Raw genomic sequence first — 20732 nt, 5'->3', positions numbered from 1 at the left:
ATTTCTGATAGCCATCCTCACCGTTACTGTCAGCGTCGTTAACATCGTTGAAGTCTAAAAAAAATACACTTAGAAAGACAAAAAGTAACTTACTAAGTAAGCAGTGGAAACATAATATAAGCGATGTTCTTTTGTGATATTTTGTGAAAAGAATAGGCCTATTATTGCTGTCAAATAATTTAACAGCTGTTGACGACGTCCGAACATTTTCCAACACTTCGTAAATAGTGTCATGAAAGTATGTGTAGTGTTCATTTTTGCGGCATTTAGCGAAAGATTTAATAAGCGTTGTGGTATAAGTGTAAGAATTTGTTGATTCTTTATAACTTAAACTGTGGAAACGTTAATGGTTCATAAATTGGAGTTTTTGTGGTAATCATAAACATATTCTGTTGAAGATTAATTTGTCTACGCAAATTGTCTAAGCAAATAAACTGATACAAAATTTGCGCTAAAAATTTATACGGTTGGGATTTGAATTTAAATTCTAAGAATTTGCACGTTACGCCATGGCGTTTAATGGAGTATTATAAAAATTATATGTAAGGCCATATAATCAAAAGTATAATGTTGAACGAGGAACTCATTAAAAAGGTAAGAAAATATCCTATACTATACAATGAAAGGCACAAGGACTTTGAGGACTTGGACAAAAAGCGTTCGGTGTGGGAAAAAATTGCAAATGAGTTGGACATTAGTCGTAAGCAACAATTTATTGTGACAAATTTATGAAATAATTTACGAGTTAAATTGTTAACTTATAGCAATTGATGTAATGAGACGGTGGCAATGCTTAAATGATCGATTTGCCCGGGAAAGTCGAATAATCAAAGATAACTCGGAGAATAAGGAACAAAAAATTAAGTCATGGCCACTTTACAATAGCTTGCTGTTTCTAAGATGTAACTTCAATAAAATACCGTCAGTAAGGTTATTTTCATTATTTTTATGGCCTTAACAGTTTTTTTAAATTAGAAATAGAAAAAGTGCTGCTTCTGCCAAATCATCAACAAATGTTCCTCCCTCAGTTCCTGAAAGGTTGCAACCACCACCATTACCATCCGCATTATTACCAATTTTGGAATCAGCAACAGTTGAAACGCAGGAAACACCGACTGATAAACGTGTAACACGAAGCAAAGGAAGACCGGTTGATGAGTCGGATGTGGGTATATTGCGTATGGTGGAAAAATATAAGGCATTTTGCAAATCCCGAATGAAGAGGAGAGTAGAAAATAATGAAGTTTATGCATTTGGACAATACTTAATGTCTGTAATAGCTACCTTAAGTGAACCAGCGCAAGCCCGGGTTATGCATCAATGCATTAGTATTATTACGGAGGCAATGAAAATAGAGAATGCACCTATGCATTAGTATAACTACGGAGGCAATGAAAAAAGAGAAAAATGGAATTTAATTTCACGTCACCTGTGAATATTTTTTTAAGTAGTAACGACAGTTATTATATTTGCGCTGTGAATTGTTTTTTTTATATTAATTTTGGTATATATATTTTTAATCTTAAAAAAATGTTTAATTAGTATACTGTATCCTAACACTAAGAAGTTGTTGGATTTGATTAAATATTTATTATTTACTCATAAAATAAGTTTCTTTTATTAAATATGACTTTCGAATGTGACTACGTCTGCCATTTACATACGAAACTGTAAATGACGGAGAGATATTAGAATGTTTACCTAAATTTGTAACTATTTATAACTATTATTAAGCTACCTTTATCAGTTTAGCTGCTATATGCCTCAACAATTATAATACTATATATGTTTATTTACTAAGAACCAATTAAAAGAGCAGTAGGATGTTTTTATAACTAAAAAACTGTGACCTTTTATCTGACTGGTACATATTTCTGTCGATGGCACTAAGATAATATGTCATTTCCACCTATGCAGTTATGGCGAATTCAATGACTCAAAATAAGGATCATTTTGATTTAAAATTTATTACTAAGGAATCGAGAGGTGCTATGACAGTTCATTCTTTCTGTTCATTTGAGTACTTTCTACAGTATTCCTTTTCGTGATACTGCTATGTTTTAATTCTTTAAATGAACTCTTAGTTTATATTTTTAGTCTGAATAGATTTCCAGTCATCGATCGCATTAGCAGATATACATATTGTTCCGATGATAAATTAGAATGATTAATGGCCTGTGTAGTGAAAATGTCTTCAGTTCTTGGGTAGTTGTAACTATTGGCGTATTCATACATTTGTGTTATTTCTTTAAAGTATATTTGTGAAAACAGTTACAAATATTGAAGAGTTTAATGTTTTGGTCAAGTCAGTACTACTGCGTGAATCGTGGACTTGGTTCTTAAAGAATGCTACTTAAAGAAGTTGCAGATATTTCTTCACAGTAACAGATAGGAACGTCATAAGAACTTGGTGGCCGAAAATCATAAGCAAAGAGTATTTACGGAGTTTTTTTTTTCAAAAAAGCATCATGAAATAGTAACGTGATGGTTTCATCTAAGGATATATATAATTAATGTTAATTAATGATTAAAAATTTATTTTATGTTTACAAAGATATCCGTAATTTCTCGATTTCGGCTATGACTTTCTAATAACATCGATAGATCACTTTCTTCATATGAAAAATCATTAATTTGTTTTTGAAACATAACTATTTCTTTATATGTTATAAAAACATTGCTTTACATTACTGGTATAAACTGTTTACAAAACCAGCCTTTGTCAGAACAGACGGACTATAATTTTACTTTCAGACTTCTGGCTTTTTTCATACACAGAAACTTGTGTCTCATGGTTTTCAACAATGACGTATACAATTTCACTGACATATTTACACAAATTGCTTTATTCAGTCCTTTGACTGAGTGTGATAGGCATCAAGTAAGGAGTGGTGAAATATCCACCTTAATTGTTTTCATGCCCTTCTTTAAGAAATTCATTTCGTTTTACTGTTCCTTTTAAATTTGTGGCAGACGATAATATATTAGTGCACTATTAGTGATGATAACAACCAAGCAGTTTAGAGCCTAAATGTCCCTAACTACGCGAAATTTGGAATCACAATTTCAGATAGAAAATCACAGCATTTTAATGATAACCGAGCAGATTTGTATTTGGTTATATCAGTAACCAAGCATATTGATGTCAAAAACTCATAAAGTAAGGTTTCAGAGACTGGCACGCTAGGACATTACAAATATAATGAATATCTCTCTGGCTATTGCCATAAACACATTTTTTTATAAACATGCAATCGCAGAGTATAAAGTAATGAGGAGTAATCTTAAATAATGATGTGGTCACTATCTTTGTGTCATTTTTCATAGATCACATATAGAAAAAGTCTTGAAACTTGAACCAAAGAATATTACAAGGCTCATCAATAGCCTTAATCTCGGTTTCAGTTTGAATGCGATACTTTCTCTAGACATAACGTAAGAAATAATAACAAATAAAGCTAAATATATATGGATATAGAATAATATAATTCAACGTTTTTAAAAAATTGTTCTTTACTGCCATCACAAATTTAATCAGCATTTAATTGTTTATTATTCACTTCTTATAATGTACTACCTTCTGCTCAAAAAGTACTCGGATTTTGTAAATAAAACACACAAATTTAAATTTTATTCCAAATTTATTTTATCTCCTTCAAAATATGCTCCTTCTGAAGCGATACACATATGCCAACGCTTAATCCAATCTTCCATACACTTTTCATAGGCCCGTGAAGGTACGGCTTTTAGTTCCTTCAGCGAATTCTCTTTTACCGATTCAATCGACTCAAAACGCTTACCACGAAGGGGCAATTTGAGTGGTGAAGAGGAGAGTAGTGGTGGCGTGTTTGGTCAAAAAATCGCGTACAACAAGAATTTTCCATAGTGAAAATCGCTAAATGCACTTGAGGTAGTCTCACATTAACAGCTGCTGTAAACAAACTTATTGACAGACGGCGCTCAAATTTGTACCATATGTTTTTTTTGAAAAAGATCTATTACTTAAGGAGTAGTTAACAAACAACAAAATTCGGATACTTTTTGAGCAGGATTGAGCATATGATTGATTTTTCCATACTTCACCAAGTATCAAAGAAAGTTGGATTTACCAGTTCGTGTCGAACTCATTCAATTCATCGATTATTGATCTGAATAAAGTGAAAAGAAAGATTCAGATAGTTCTTTTATGAATAAATAATCTGAAGGAAATCACGATATTTACACCGAACAGTTCAATTCCAGTATAAGTTGTAATTTCTTAATAACAATTATCAAGTGTATAAAATGGAAATTTTTCGTATTAGCGATAGATATGAAAGCGGTGAGGGAAGATTAGACAGACATCTAATCTCTGTGGGGAGGTGTATTTGCTATATATGACATATATAATTGAAGTGAATGTTTCGTAATTCGTAATGATTGTTGAACTTTTCGTTGTAATAATATGTGTTGTCTATGCTAAGAGACTAAACATATACTAAACAGTTATTTTAAAACGGAAAGGCAGATTAACATAAAGAGTTTCAATGTACAGTGGACGTCCAATATAACGAATTTTATGTTGCACCCCTTGTTCGTTATATCGAAAAATTCGTAATATCGAATGTTATACATTTACCTACCAATATGGTTATTTTTAGGAAATTTCATATATTTGAGTTCATAAATTAACTTATAAACACGTACGAGTATATATTTATTTAAAAGTATTTTTTATTCGGTTGTTACAAAAATTATTTATAAGAAAGGACGCATTCAATCATAGTGTAGAGTAAAAAATTATATCATTAATTTTTGTTTGTTTTTTACTACACTCAAGACTTTTCTGAACAGTTTTTTCTTGTAGTTCTCTTAGTACAGCTAATTTTGTCAAAATTAATTTTTAAATGATATTTTCAAACAAATACATATTAAATATAAACACCTTAATATGTACATATGTATGTCTGGATAGTATTTCGTATATGATAAACTGAATTTGTGAACAACAGATCAGTGGCGCCTGCATATATGCATTTTGCCATATATAGGCATTTTTCTCAGAAAAAAAAAAACGGACAATTACATGCATATTCTAAGCTGAATAATGCTAGTTTTATAGTAAAATTATATTCAAAAGCATAATTTGTATAAAACAAAAACGAATAAGAAACAAAAAATTTTTTGTTCGTAATATGGAGCAGAATTTTTTTTTTCGTTCGTTATATAGAACAATCAATGTAAATATTTTGGGTGTTCGTTATATCGAAAATTCGTAATATCGAGCGTTCGTTATACTGGACGACCACTGTATTTAGATAAAAGTCATTGACAAAATTTCTGACAAATTGTAAGACTTCTTGTTAGGTTACAAATAGCAGTAAGAAGTTTGCGAAACTAAATGCCTTAAATGTAAAATCAATGGAAAGTTTGATGTGGTAACGAGACTTAGTGCTTATTTGATACATCCTCCAGCACAAATTTCTGCTCCTGCCATTCACAGACGAAAACTAACATGTGATCATTTTTTGCGATAGGGCCACAAAGAATCTACAGGGAGAGCAGGAAGTATCTAAAATAATATTGGTTCTTACAGAACACTGTAGCAGGCTGCGCCTGCTCTGCAGAAACTGTTATAGATCGTGTTTATCGGCGCTTAAGGAAGCACTACTAAAACACATGTTGTGTCCTTTTCCAAGCTTATACAGATTTTGGCTTCAGTTTTTGGGTAACTTATTCTTTAATTCACTCAGTGAAATATCCAATATTAGAATAAGCCAAATACTTGTATTTATCAATGGGTCTGGCTAATTCTAATACGAATAACTTTCTATCTATATGTACAAGAAATGTAGAATTAAAACGACTTCGTTGGCTTATTGAGAACATTTACCCTCCGTCCACTGTAGCTACTTATCTGATACACTGTTTTGATGTAAATTTATTTATGACGAAATGGAATATAAATCAGTTATTAAAACTACTGTTTGCTTCAATAAACAGCGTTGCTAACATAAAAATTAAAACTCTAAATACCCGCCACTTTATTAAATATAGTCAATTTTTGTTTGACCGAAGCAGTGCATCAATTAAGGTGATATGGAACCGACTTTAAATCCAACGACAACAACCTGCACTGAGATTCGAAAGAAAAATATTCAGGAAAATATTCGGCCCGGTGTTCTAAGAAGACGGCACATATTGTATACGGTATAATGACGAGTTAAATGTCTTGAACGAAGGTCGAACTATAACATGATACATAAAAGCTCAAAGATTGCGCTAGTATAGGCATGTCCTAAAAATGAGTGATGAAAGAATGACTAGGAAAATTTTCGAAACAAAGCTAGAGGGGACTAGAAAAAGAGGACGACTGCAACGAAGATAGTTACAAGATATGGAAGACAACTTAGGAACGATCAGAATAACACAACGCAGAAGGAAAGCGGAATGCAGAGAAGAATGGAGGCGTATTGTAGTGAAAGCAATGGTCCATCCTGGAGTTTGATGCCAAAATTATGCTGATGATATAGAACCGTGACCTTAAATTCTATCTTGCCTAGTCTGTTATGACCTTAAAGTTATGGAGTTACAGCGGGTCTCTAAATCTTCTGTTCTTAATTAATTGTAGTATTCATTTAAGTTTACAAAGTTTTAAGCAATCGTCTAGTGAAACATATTTACCAAGCATTTTCTATTACTTATGCATCACTGCAGTCATTTATTGATCTCTGCAGAACCTGCAAATTCATTCGAAACAATTCAGTTTGTTCAGTTGATAGTTTAACTTACAATGTTTTGTAACTTATAATACAGTAATTTCTATTATAACTCTTATTCATTTAGTTCAAACAATCTTTACTTTATAGATCTCTTTAAGCCAATTGGAATGTGTTAAGCCTGGTAGATTTTCCTTCTTCTTCATCAATTAACAACGAAATATTACTTTTTTCCAGGCAACAAAACTGTCTTGTGCCTATAAGCAAGAATATATTCTTTGAAAGTATTCCTTGCAAATGTATTGTATTATTTGCATTATTTTTGTTCTGGAACTCATTGAATCCATATGTGATTGTTTTCGATATATTCCGTGAATTATGATGCTTCACCTTTTAGTTGAGTATTAATTACAGTATAATTACTAAAGTGACTCTTTTTTTTGACATTTTAGTATAGTATTTAGTATTTTAGTATAATTTTAGTATATTTTCAGTCATTCTGGCTGTGTCTGGCTTTTCGGGCTATGCTAAACGTCTACATAAAGAACCTTAAACTTAATATAGAAGAACAGAATATATATCTTTAACACAATTATTATTATGCGGCAAGTCCGCAAGCATATAGATCAGATCCTCTACATTACGACTTGCATTGATTGACTTCATTATAGTCTGAGGTAAAAATTACTAGAAAACATGTCACTTGCTATTCTTTTGGATTAGGTAGCACCGAAAATAAATATCTATGTGCTAGATTCACACAATCTTTAGTTTGAAATTACCAGAGCATTAGCGTTTGACATAGCTTTTTACAAGATAATTAATTTTTTTCCACTTACTTTTATAAAGACTTATAGAATCAAAAAAGCTCTTTAGTTAATTGGTATAGAATCACTAAATTGATCTCCTTCACCTGACAATAACTTATGCCCCCATTCGGCACAAGCGATTATAGTTGTTGTTGCCTTTTTAAGTATTTGTGGTGGTAATAAACTACTACCGTTTATTCTTGATCATTGACAATGGACTATTTTAGATTAGTAATTAAAATATCTATTTTGTTTATTCATCTTTTGGTTTATGTGAGAATCTTAAATGCTCTACATTATTAACAATATTAAAATGAGCAGAAAAGTGGGCATTTAGCCTGGCCTTCACGGAATCTAATATTAATAAGAGTTTTTCTTAGATTGTGTTTATAAACAGGTCAACATGTTTGGAACCGTGACAGGTGATTGAAATAATTTTCAAATAAATTTTAAACATCGTCGCCAAAACCACATTTAAATGAGAACATTTGACCGCTTGAACGCTAATTATTATCGGGCGATTAGTGCTTGGTAATTTGTGTGCGAACGCTGATCAACCTCCGACTAATTTTAGCCTATGTCTACAAAGATGCGTACATTCCCTCATACACATCCATAAATCTTCTTATTAGCATGAAGAAGAAACCAACTTCCAAAAACTTGAAACTCGTTTCCATTCTCCGATGTTTGTCTTCGCAGCGAGTTGGCTGATTGCAGCGCTGACCTTCGCTGACAGTTGACGTTGAACTGCTTCTTGAGTGCACCTCACGAAATTAGCGAGCAACTCTTCTTTGACGACGAATTCAAAATACACATAGCTTTGAACTGTTAAAAGCTGAGAATTCGTACAGTAGCCGTGCGTAAATGAAAGATTTTTATTGGATATTTGTGTGAGGATTAATTACAGTCCCTATTTATTTATCTACAAATATACTAATCAAAAGTGCTGAAGTTTTCACAACTACTATGTTCATCAGACATTATAGCTGATGGAAATCAAAATTGGGGGAGGTCGGTTCTTTTAGTAAGTTAATAACAAAAATTCTAAAATTTTCATAATAAGTTCATTCGTCAGAGATCACAGCATTTATATTTTTGAAATATGGTATGTACAGATCAATTTTACTAGTAGACCAACATAAAAAGTGATAATGTTTCTTTTCACAGCACTGTCTACATTAGTTGATTCCCGTGTAATTGTGACGTCACGATGAACGCATGTATTGAAAAGAAGGTTTTAAAGAGATTTTAATGATTGAAAATGAGATCTATCTAAATATTTATTCGGATTATTCCGCATTATTCATTTAGACTGATTATTCTTTTCATTTGATCATCTCCATTCAATTATTTTGTCATGTCATCCAATTCTATTCAGTATAAATCTTTAATAATTTGGTCTGATCTTTCTGCTATATTTGTCTGTGTGATAATTTTTTATAATTATTCCATCTGATCATATTCCACAGTAATTATTATCGAGTATACTATCTAATTATTCCATCCAATCATCAAATCCAATCATTTCATTGCTCAGATCAATATTTCTACATATCCGCTCAATACAATATTTCATTCCAATTATTCTACACTATAATTATTATCAATCATACTCTCTGATCATCTGATCCAATGATTTCATCATACTGTCCAAACAATTTACCAAATCATTCAAACTAATCAGTTTTTATTGTCTGATCATTCCGACCGATTATTCTATCCCATGCATAATAGTTCTTATGCATCATACTAAATGATAATTCTATCCACTCATTATATTCTACCTCTCTAATAATTTATTCAGATCATTTCGCTCAATAACACCTAGTCATCATTCTCTTAGATTATTCTAACTGTTCATTGTATCTTGTTAACATCTCTTATTAATAAATTTGATCATTAGGTTTATAGATTCTTAATTATCATTTCATCCAATTATTCTATTCAATCATTTCATCCATTTAATTTCTTTATTTATACACTCCAATGAATTACAATTAGTAATTCAATCTAAGTTTTCATTCCGTATACTCTGCACAATAAATATTTTCGATTATACTATCTGAACATATTATCTAGTCATTTCTTTCTATTTCCTTCTACCTGATCATTCCGACTGATTATTACTGATTGAACTAACTGATCATATATCCAATCATTCTATTTAATCATACTATCCAAGGATTTTCTTTAATAATTCAGAGTGATCATTTTTTTCTGTCTGAGCATTCTGACCGATTATTCTATCTGATCATTTAGAATAGTAATTTTTACTATTTATACTATGTGATTATTTTATTTAATCATTATTATATTCCATATTTATTATAACTTAATTTAATCATATTTCTCAATAATATCTATCGATTATTTTTTTTTTTGATTATTTAAACTAATCATTTTATCCAATCAATTTCTATAATCATTAAATCCAATTATTGCGTCCAATTATGCTCTCCAATCAATCTTACCGATTATATTATTCGGTTGTTCTGTTTAGTCACTCTATTGGGTTTATCGGTCCGATCGTTTTATTTACAAGTTCTATTCGATCATTCTATTCGATTGTTTTGCCTAACAATTCTCTTCTAATCGATATGTCTTATCATTTCTTAGAACAATTCAATCTGATTATTTTGTGCGATCACTTGCATCAGTCCTTCATTTTAAATTTTTTTAAATGGACCAGAGTTCAATTTAAAGCTTTATAAAATACCATTGATTGATCCACCGTTTTAAATTATTTTACTTTCTTTTGTAATACATAGAATAACAAAAGTTCTAGTGAGTGTTTCATTGATCTTTTCGCATACTTCTCTTCTCGCGACCGCTTTAATCGCGGCTGTCGATTAACTACTTTGTTAAATTTATGCGCTTTTCATGTTTTAATTGCGCTAGAAATATTAAAACTCCATTGCCGCCGAACTACAAGTGACGCAATCGATCTGCAGTCGCACAGCAGTTGTCTATTTTGGTATTATTCTGAAAATTATTTTTCACAAAAACAAATGAGGGCAGACATTCTATGAAATTACTTATTGAATTATATATGTAAGCCATGTAACGATGGCATGATGCAATGTCGGAAGTGGGCCAAATTTAATTAAAACAGTTTAGGAAAATGCGTAATGGGAACAGATACAGATACAGAATTCGAATTCAATTATTTATTTATGCATTTATCAATTTTACTACCATATTTGCAAAGACATGCCCACTACAGTGTGGACTTCACACAGTAATATCTATGGGATGAACTCGATCTTGGATGAAGTTGCGGTTATCTCGCGATTCATTCATTAGCAGCTCATACGAATTGCAGAATTATATTTTTGTTTCGCTAGTTGCTTGTTACTAATCTTGATTGTTACTAATTTTTATGAAAAATAATCCATTCATGATAAAGTCTTTTAATGATATCGAACTAAACATATAGACGTCAAACTTATAAATAGCTATGATTTACGAAAACAACGGAGCCACTGTAACCGAAACGAACCTAATAAAATTTGATTACGATCCATAATTTTCACCAATAATTACAAGAAGCAACTTGTATTGTCCCAATTCACTGAAAATCCTGAGCTTTATCTTTCCACTGCGACAGATATGTGTCGGAAAATATTTCCCTGGGGAAAAGTAGCTTTTATAAAATGCCACTAACCAGTCTTAGTGTTCATCACATTCAGTACTTTATTGTACATAGAAAATCAACAATTTTTCAAGTAAAATTGGATATGTATAATATGATGTTTAAGTAAGATTAAGTAAGGTTATGATAATAAACTCAAAAAATGTCCGATTCTTTTATGCTGAATGATACATTGTTCTGTTAAAAATTGCCTATAAATCTACCATTATAAAATCATTTCGTTATTGTTGAGACTTCTAATGAGTTACCTTTCAATATGCATATGCGATGTACCGACAGAACATATATAATATATAACAAAAGTTAATGAGGTTAATAAAGATGTAGAGATTCAAAATGCATTAGTTTTCATTAGGCATCTTTGGGGTATGGATAGAGCACTTTTCTTATTGATTGATGAAATACAAGTATGTAGACACTTCTTGCGTATTTATTGATAAACCATGAGTAGAGTGCAATGACTTCACAGTAAACTCAAGCCTTGAGATTTATATGTGGATTCCTGATGACTAGTACAATGACTTTTCCATAAACTCAAGTCATCATATGCGTGATGTGAATTTTTGATAACCAGTATAATGACTACTTAGTAAACCTGAGCTTATATATTCGTTACGTGGATTTTTGATGACCAGTACAATGACTACTCAGTAAATCCAAAGCCTCCATATTTGTGAAGTGGATTTTTGATAACGAGTACAAAGACTACCCAATAAACTCAAGCTTACATATTCGTGATCTGTATTTTTGATAACCAGTACAATGACTACCCAAGCTTCTGTATTTGTGATGTTGACTTTTGACAACCAGTACAATGATATTTCCGTAAACCCAAGCCCATAAATATCAGGTAGAGACAATGATGGAGTTGGAAGCCATATTAGTTAAAATCGAAATAAAATTGTCCATATAGTATCTTTACCATAGAGTGACTCTCATAAATGAAACTTCTTTTTTCGAACAAGGCGCTATATTTACTACGTAGTGGCTGTAAGAAGTCAAACTTCTATTATTATTTGGTAATATAGGCGTTATAGGGGTTTTGGTCTAGTACGGAGTACTGACAGTTTAAAGATAAAACTTCAAAATATTTTATTGAATTACGCTAATAAGTAGTGAGAGGAGAACAAATGTTTTTTTTAATTCTCTGTGTATTATATATGGTATCTGATCTGAAAAGGCAGATGGATTACATACTTTGTAACAGGCGATATATTAATTAATGGAAATTGAAATCCATGGCTTGCCTTTTAACACCCACTACTAAAAACCAACCATTATTTGTTTCTTTAACACTAGTTACTATTAAGAAATAGTGTAGAGAAAAGTGTTGTTTTAGAGAATACGTATATGTCTTTAGAGCCAATTGTACCATATACATATGTACTAGTAAAGTAACTATTGGTAGTCTCTGTAGTCTACTGTTTTACTTATAATGATCTTATTTTACTAGAGCTGTCTTCAACTACTACAAATATGAGTTCTATATAGAGTGGATTAATACATAATTAAAACTTTTTTTCTTGTTTTTTGCAGCACGTGGAAAGCATTGAAAGCTACAGTGTGAAACCTGAACCCACTAAAACCACCTCTTAGGGATGAATGGTGAAGATTTTCATAGCAATGTGCAAATTTTATTCCAGTAATCAGGGGAGAGAGATGAGAGCAGATAGGCTTAGTACCTAGTGAGATTGGGTGATAGTACATAATTAAAACCAGAATAGACACTACCACTTATACTATTTTGTTCTGGTTTCTCTCCTAACTATTCAAGAACAAACCATACCTACTTAAAATTATTTCATCTTTAAATTTCAACATTCAGTTTTTTTCTGAATCTATGTTTTAACTTCTTAAGAAGTTAAAATATTGGTTACACTGGAACTTTAAATTTCAGTATTATTTTTATTTCTGGGTACAATTTTTTTTCTGTATAAACTGCAATCATTGGTTGTTTCATTTTCTACTACGACTTAACATATATGCATATGCATTCCTCTGATCCTTGCAAGTGTGCCGTTAGTGAAATTATAACTATTTAGGTATTGCATCTGTTGGAGTTCTTTGAGTTTCGTTCACAGAAACAGCTAAAGCCGTTTTGTACTGCTAATGAGACCACGTCATAATCACTTACTTCTCTTTTCCGGAATATTTTTCACAAGGACACCTTGCAAAACATCCCAACCATGCAATCATTCTTGTCTGTGCAGAAGGCTTTTGAATGAATGGGCTTTATAAATAGTCCCTCTTAACTGCAGGTGGTGGTTGTTGTGGGTGAAGAAATTTTGGTACGCACTTGTCTTGTGGAGTGCCTTGGAATGTTTATAAACATGTTGATGGGTCGACACAATGGTCAGCTGCATGTTGCTAACAATTGGTTGCGCTAAATATGTTTGCGTGGTTGCTCTTCAGCTTTATTGCAATTTCAATTAACACTCGAAATGGGTTACTTCGTTGACTATGACTAATCAATTAGAATGCTTATATAACCGAGCATTATTTGATGAAGTTAAATTAAAACAATTAAATAAACTAAGTTAGTAATTTCAAACTCTGAGGATATGCATTACTGTAGAGATATATATGGTACACTCGTATGTATTCAACTTCAATTGTTTGTCGCCGAATTAAAGTAATTTTCTGATATTGATAAATTCCCATATCAAAAAATAAGAAGAATCTAAATAAATGTACAACTCCAAAGAACAAAATTAGGTGAACTCTTAAGCGATACACAATATTTTCCTGTTGCGGATGGAAGGTGCCATTATCACCTCTTCGAGCCCATTTCAAATACAAAGTGAATGCAGAGTATCTATGGCAATGCATGCCGTTGCTTATCTGGCAATTGCTACGTTGGCGTTTCTTATGTGTAAATTTATTTCAAATGTAAACAATTCTATTGTTTAATGAGGAAAATCATTTCACTTTTCTGCCGCTAAGAATCGAAAACTAAACAAAGACCAGATCCCCTCACATAAAGCAGGCATTGCTCCGGGAAAACCAGCAGCAAAATTAGCAGCAACAAACAACAAACAACAGAGATAGAAACTGCAGTTTCTATCTTTTTTCACATGCATCGCTGTTATTTTAATTATTTACATCTTGGCACTTATAGATAGATACATTTGAATCTACAGCTTCGCTCCATATGTAGGAATGTGTGTTAGCATGTTTGTATGCTGAATCGAATGGTTTGAGAAAATAAAAATCTGTATTCAATAAATTTTAGTGGCACTTTTTTTTTTACTGCAACTGCAACTGCAACTGGAACTGCAATTGCAATTGCAATTCCAAATTGAGCCAAAGTGAAGTTAAGAACCTTTTGCATTGAATGCGGCTTCAGGGGACGAGAAATAGGGATGCATCGGTCAGCAAGAAATTTATAGTACGGATGAGTTTCTCAATGCGACGAAATTGTTTACAGTTTTTTTGATTAACAAGCGAATTCCGATATTCCTCAATGGTCTCAGTCACAATTTCATGACTGAGATATAAACAAGAAGATACCAGGAAGAAGAAAAAATAATGACGGGAAGTTTTTTGAAATAAATTTTACTTAATATTGTAGCCTTATTATTTTAGAAGAATTGCATGCATCAATATTGTCGACTCGTTATTTTAGAAGAATGATAAGTTCACCATATAGTGATGTTTTTGTAAAATGATATTTGTGAGGAGTTATTTGAGTTATTTTTCTAATAAAGACATAAAAAAGAGATAATAATAGATATAAATTTTGATCATGAGCTGTATAAGACTCTGAAGTGGTTCGGTTCAATACTTTCGATACTTTCTTATATATTCAAAATTCGAGTTATTTAATGTTTGTGTCAGTAATTCGGTTTAAAATTATAATGGTTCGGTTTAATTATACTAAAATCTCGTAGGTCTCAGTTTAAAGCAGCTTCTATGCAATTACTTGGTTTTATCTTTATGTTACAGTCATCAATAGAGAGCCAGGACCAGTGTTGTTTAGCGTGGGTTCCTGCCTTGACGGCTTAAGACCACGGTACTCTACAAACACATATATCAAGATAATGCGCTGATAAACGCCCTATTGGAAATTCTTATGAATTTCCGTCGGTGCTAAAGAAGCAATGGGTGCATGACATAACTTCCATCTTGGTTTGATGCGAGGCCGACACAACCTCTGCTGATCTTTGGGTCGCAGCACCCTGTGATGAATACAACTCTTCGCCGAATGAATGATAAACAAATACCTGATTATTCTACTCGCGTAAGTTTGGGTATTAACCACAGCCACTACGAATCCAATCTCAACTGCTCAGCACAGCCGAAACTGTGGGCCACTGATTCCTGTAGTACCAAATACTCTGGACAAGTGTCGCAAGCTTGAACAACACTTACTACTATGTACACTTCCTGCACAAGTGTCGGCAAAGCTCCGGGATTTTAGTCGCCCCTTACGACAGGCATACCTACCTTGTGAATATTCAAACCCCTTACCCGCAGGGGTAACTTGAACTTAATAAATCTTTTACAAATTGTAGATAGAATTTATTCATAAAAAACAGGGGCTGAACCAGGGCGATTTAATGGTTCGATAGTTCTTGCAATTGGTTCGGTTCAAAACCTAGTTAATGTGAGTGACAGCTTTTGTGCTATTAGTTTGTTATATAGTTATAAGATATAATTGTTGAGCTTGATTTTATTAAAAGGTTTTAGTTCAAAACCACATCGGTTCAGTTATTTGATTTCAATATTCCGTTATAGTTATTTATAAAGACATTATTACAAGGATCTGGACAAAGTATTGAGAAATTAATAGTTCTTTTATATTGCTTACGTGGAACTAATTCGGGTTAGTGGATCGATATTCTGAAACATTGATTCCATTCAAAACCTTGCTTCAATCTAACAGTTCAGTACAAAAGTCAAATGAGAGCGGTTTGTTGTTGGGTTTTGTATAATTTAATTATAAGAGACAACGATTTAAAACCGATACATAGCCCTATATATATTTATTTTGCATCAAGTGAGACAAATTTGATCAATTCTCGATACTATACAATATGATAATTACTTATACGAGTATAAAATCTTTTGAAAAAAAGCTACTGCATTTCAGTGTTCTTTTAACGAATCAAAACTTCACTGGGTATTCCTGGAATTTTCCTGCTGTGTGCTGGAATACCTTAAATGCCATCATCCGTCGTTACTTTTGTCAATGCAATAAAGTTCTGACCGTCGAATGACGCCGTAATTATCGCGTATGTGCACATAATGAACAAATTAAAAATATTTACTATTTCGAATATAAATGCAGAGCCTTTCTTTTATCTGCAACTTATGAAAACATCATAAAAAGATACAATATTTAAAATTTTTGGATGAGTCACGTTTGTCTATAAAACGATTTGAGGAACAAAAGATACTAAGGTGCAATAAAGTGAACAAGAAATTACGGTCGGTTGAGGTCGACAATGAGATACACACAACAATATTACTACCACAGTTCTATAAAATTAATACTGTTCAAGTTCGATTCCAATTGGACGAATAAATGGACTACTTGGACGACACTGTGTTATGTCAATTGAAAACAAGCTAATGGTATACAAACAAGTATTACGTCCAGTTTGGGCGTACGGATCTCAACTCTGGGGTTGCACGTATGAGTCAAAAAGGCAGATTTTCTAATGATATCACAACAACATCCTAGGTAAGACCGATTACCAATGCTCTGTGGTGTGTCCGTAACAGCGATCTTCATCGTGATTTGGATGTTTCGACGGCTGCTGAGATAATCACGCTTCAGTCTGAAGCAAATAAAAAAAGTTCACTGCTACACAGAAACCTCATCACTCCTTCAAACAGAAGACTTCGTATGATGGCTTAAGAGAACCAAATTGTCTGATATAATTATTTAAATCACATATTAATCATTATACTATAATTTTACATATAAAGATTAATATGGACTATTTTTAGTCCCCGTTGTAAAAGTATTGCTTATCAGTTTTTTTACTTTTCGTAATTAAATTAAATGTTCAATTTTTAACATTGATAACGTCTTACGGGTGTTTTCCACAGAAAATATTTGTTTTTTCCTTAAGTTTACTCTTTATTCGATTTTTATTTTCATTATTTTCGACTCTTCGCAGCTGCTGCGGTTTCTTATAAAGTTTCCATAAATTTATGAGGATCAGGTTATGTATTATTAAAGTAACAGTAGATTCCGTTAAGAAACGGCAGATTTTAAAGCTTTTGAAAATTAAGAGAATAATGATTGGATCCATGGTATCTTAGTAAGAAGACCTAGGATATCAAATAAGTAGAATGTAATGATTATTATGGAATTAACCTGCAATCAATCGCGAAACTCTGTCAAATGGGTGAACTATCAAATCGATGCAACGATCAGAAAACGCTAAGCTTCAGTGGTATATATTAGGCCTAAAACTTTACTGAGAACGATTGCAGAGCAACTAATATACATTAACGACAGTTTCTATTATATTTAAGTTTGACAATTTCCACACTAAATAAGCTAGCACATTCAAAAATATCAACGAAAAAACCGATTAGGAGATTTCCCTTATTGTTGTTAGATTTTTTAAAAGTCAATATGAAAGCATTTATTTTTGTTTTTTTTTTGTGAATAGTATATGGATAGGACTGGAAGGTCTGTTGTAATTGATTGTCTTCCATTGTCATAACTGATATTATTGTTATATCAAGAATTGATAAAAAATTAAGATATGTTGATGAAATCGAATTACCGCTATCCATATATACAGATATAAAGAAATAAACTATATGACCTAATTGCATTTCTAATAATAGATCTTAAAATACAATAGTATTTCTCCACATAAAACATAAAAACAAATTAAAAAAAAAAAATTTTAAAAGTGAATGACCCCTCCACACAACTCCAGAACATCTTGAGATAATTAGATTTAGATAGAAAAACTATATGGATGTGAAACATAGTTGGTTTCAGTAAACTCCAAATCAACGTAAATCCAAGCATTAATGCAAATCCATCCATAATGCACCCACCTGGATCAGAAACCGCAAAGTTAAATCGAACGATGACGTCTTGAAGCTGACTGAATACTGCTAAATATTAAAATAATATTATAATGGAGTAACGAGGAGGTAAATAAATTTTATTATGTTTTTTGCATCGAGTACTCATAACGATAACAGATTTAGTTTTGTCCTCCTTAATCTTTCACTTATCTTACTTAAACTTTCTATTTTCTAACTTATATTTTTGATAATTATTATAAATGGCTAACACTAGTCATCATACATAAATCTCTGTACTGGACAAGGGAGGGGAATGGAATTTGTAAAGTTCTTATTAAAATTGATTCATTCTACTTCATGGATAAAAATTGCAAAAAATAAATAAATCTTTATTGTACTTTCTTGGATAAAAAGTTTAACACCCCAAAAAACGTTTACGTCATTGACTTCACTTATCTCTGTCATTTCTTAATATCACATGATTAAAAAATATTACTAACATACTTCAAAAATTTTTTTGGCGATGTGGAGAATTACTGCAAGTGGATTAGAGTTGATACAAGTGACCTAGCTTTAAAAATCAATTATATACATTATTCTCAGCAAAATCTTATCATCTAGATACTTGTATAAGAATTCGATAGCCTTTTGAAATAAAGCTGAATGTTTAGTCCAATACTAGACTGCTATGCCACTTTTTTATAGGTCATTTAGAATTTCCACACGAATATGCAATTTGTTCCCATATCCGTACAATCTGGGACTGTATCCATATTTTGATCTTTTTTGTTAACACAGTATTAACAAAGTTTTATACATCTTCTGGGGGGTCTGTAAATATTTCAATTAACTTGCTAATCTTTTTAGTTTAAAAAGATCGTATTATTCTTTAAACTATTCTTAAGTAGGTATATTTTCAACAAAAAATATTTTTGATTTAAAGTAAGACTTCTTATTACTTCCTGCTGTCCTTCTCTCCTAGTGGAGAGTAGGGCCTTATTGGCGTCATCTTCTTAAAGTACGACTAAAATAAGTCTAAACTTTTGTTCGCAGCTTATAGCAATGGATCGGAAAGACAAAGTGGTCGATAACCTGGCAGAGATGTTACAATAATCTTCAAATCGCTTATGTTAGATCAGCATTCTAATGCTTCGCATGTACATATGTATCGATCTAAGCATGTATGTGCGTATGGGTATACGTAAGTATATAAGTATATTATTGAAGACTAGTTCTAAAAATTTTTTTAACTTAATATACTCACTTAAAATTGTAGTTCATTTCTATGTACAAGCATAATTTGGTTACTTTGTGTTAAGTGTCTTTTAAGGTACGAACCAGAACCACAAACTTCCTGATGGCGATAATAATTTTTCTGGGCTGAGGATGACTGCAGCTCATAAATTGAATGGATAAACTGAAAATGGTTGCTGAGCTGAACCGCAAAAGAAAACATTCATAAAATATTCAAGAACTTTAAAAAGTATTTCTAAGAGCGAAGCACAATTGAAACGAAGGCGAAAAGCGAAAAGCGACAATAACAACAACGACATAAAAAGTAGAAAAAGTAGAAAAAGTAGAAAAAGTAGAAAAAGTAGAAAAATAAAAAACAAAAGACATAAACTAGAAAAAAAAAATAATAATAATAATAAGTGTTGGGACCATTTATGAGTTTTGCGTTTGCGGTGTCGTGCCAGTTGTTTCCAGTGAATAGGTTAAATAGTACACATAGGAAACGTGAAAATGTCCTGGAGGCAACCAAAGGCATCGCATGCAGTCAAGTGTTTGAGTGGAGGAAAAAAGAACTGCTTGATGAGATGGTGTGATGCTGCTCTGCGATAAGCTAACCAGAAGAAGATGAAGAAGAAAAATGTATTCATAGTCGAAACAAAAGTAAAATTCCTCTTGGAATATTTAACCCAACATACATATGCAAAGAAATTTTCCTAAAAATTAAAAACAGACAATATCAGAACTACTCAGCTCAGAATTTACAGTCTAGAGAGTGGGATGAAGGTAATAATGTTTGGTCAAAAGAGTTGGAAAATTTGCTTTTATTTTGAAGTTAAAGTTTAAAGAGGCGCTGTCAAAGCAGAGAAAACCCATTTTACTCCTACTGAAAAACTGAAAACCTATGACAAAAACTCTTTCTTCCGGCCTGTTTCTGACGTTTAAATTATTTCCACTAGAGCGGAGCTTATGAAGGCAGTAAGAAATTAAATCGAACAGTGCAGAGTGTCATTTTGAAAATTATTAATGTAATCTGTTCAAGAGTGGAACTATTTATGGCTATGCTGTAACTGTATGGAGCCAACTGAACTACAATCGTTCGATTAAATTCTTTAATCTTGTACTTTTTTTCAATCCATTCTTTGACAACTGAAAAGTTGACTTCCATAAGTAATCGAGTGCTATCTTTAATATAATATGCAGCCATATTCCGTAAAAGACACACGTTTGCAATGAACTGTTGTCATTGGCATGATGTCTGCAGAATGGATAGAACATTCAATACCTATAATTGGCTTAACCAAGATTTTGCAAAGTCCCACTCGTTGGAAGAAGAAAAAA

General features: G+C 32.0%; 1 protein-coding gene across 1 annotated transcript; it reads left to right on the top strand.

Annotated features, from left to right (window-relative positions):
* The first annotated feature begins 205 nt into the window (after positions 1–205).
* LOC119689068 lies at positions 206–1541 on the top strand. Its single transcript, XM_038103811.1, has 3 exons — positions 206–700; positions 765–921; positions 976–1541. Exons 1-3 carry the CDS (start codon positions 568–570, stop codon positions 1373–1375), a joined length of 690 nt encoding a protein of 229 aa, XP_037959739.1. The 5' UTR covers positions 206–567; the 3' UTR covers positions 1376–1541.
* Positions 1542–20732: the final 19191 nt, after the last annotated feature.

Source organism: Teleopsis dalmanni, chromosome X (assembly GCF_002237135.1).
Source record: "Teleopsis dalmanni isolate 2A chromosome X, ASM223713v2, whole genome shotgun sequence".
NCBI classification, from domain to species: domain Eukaryota; kingdom Metazoa; phylum Arthropoda; class Insecta; order Diptera; family Diopsidae; genus Teleopsis; species Teleopsis dalmanni.
This window is presented reverse-complemented; position numbering and strand designations above follow the sequence as displayed.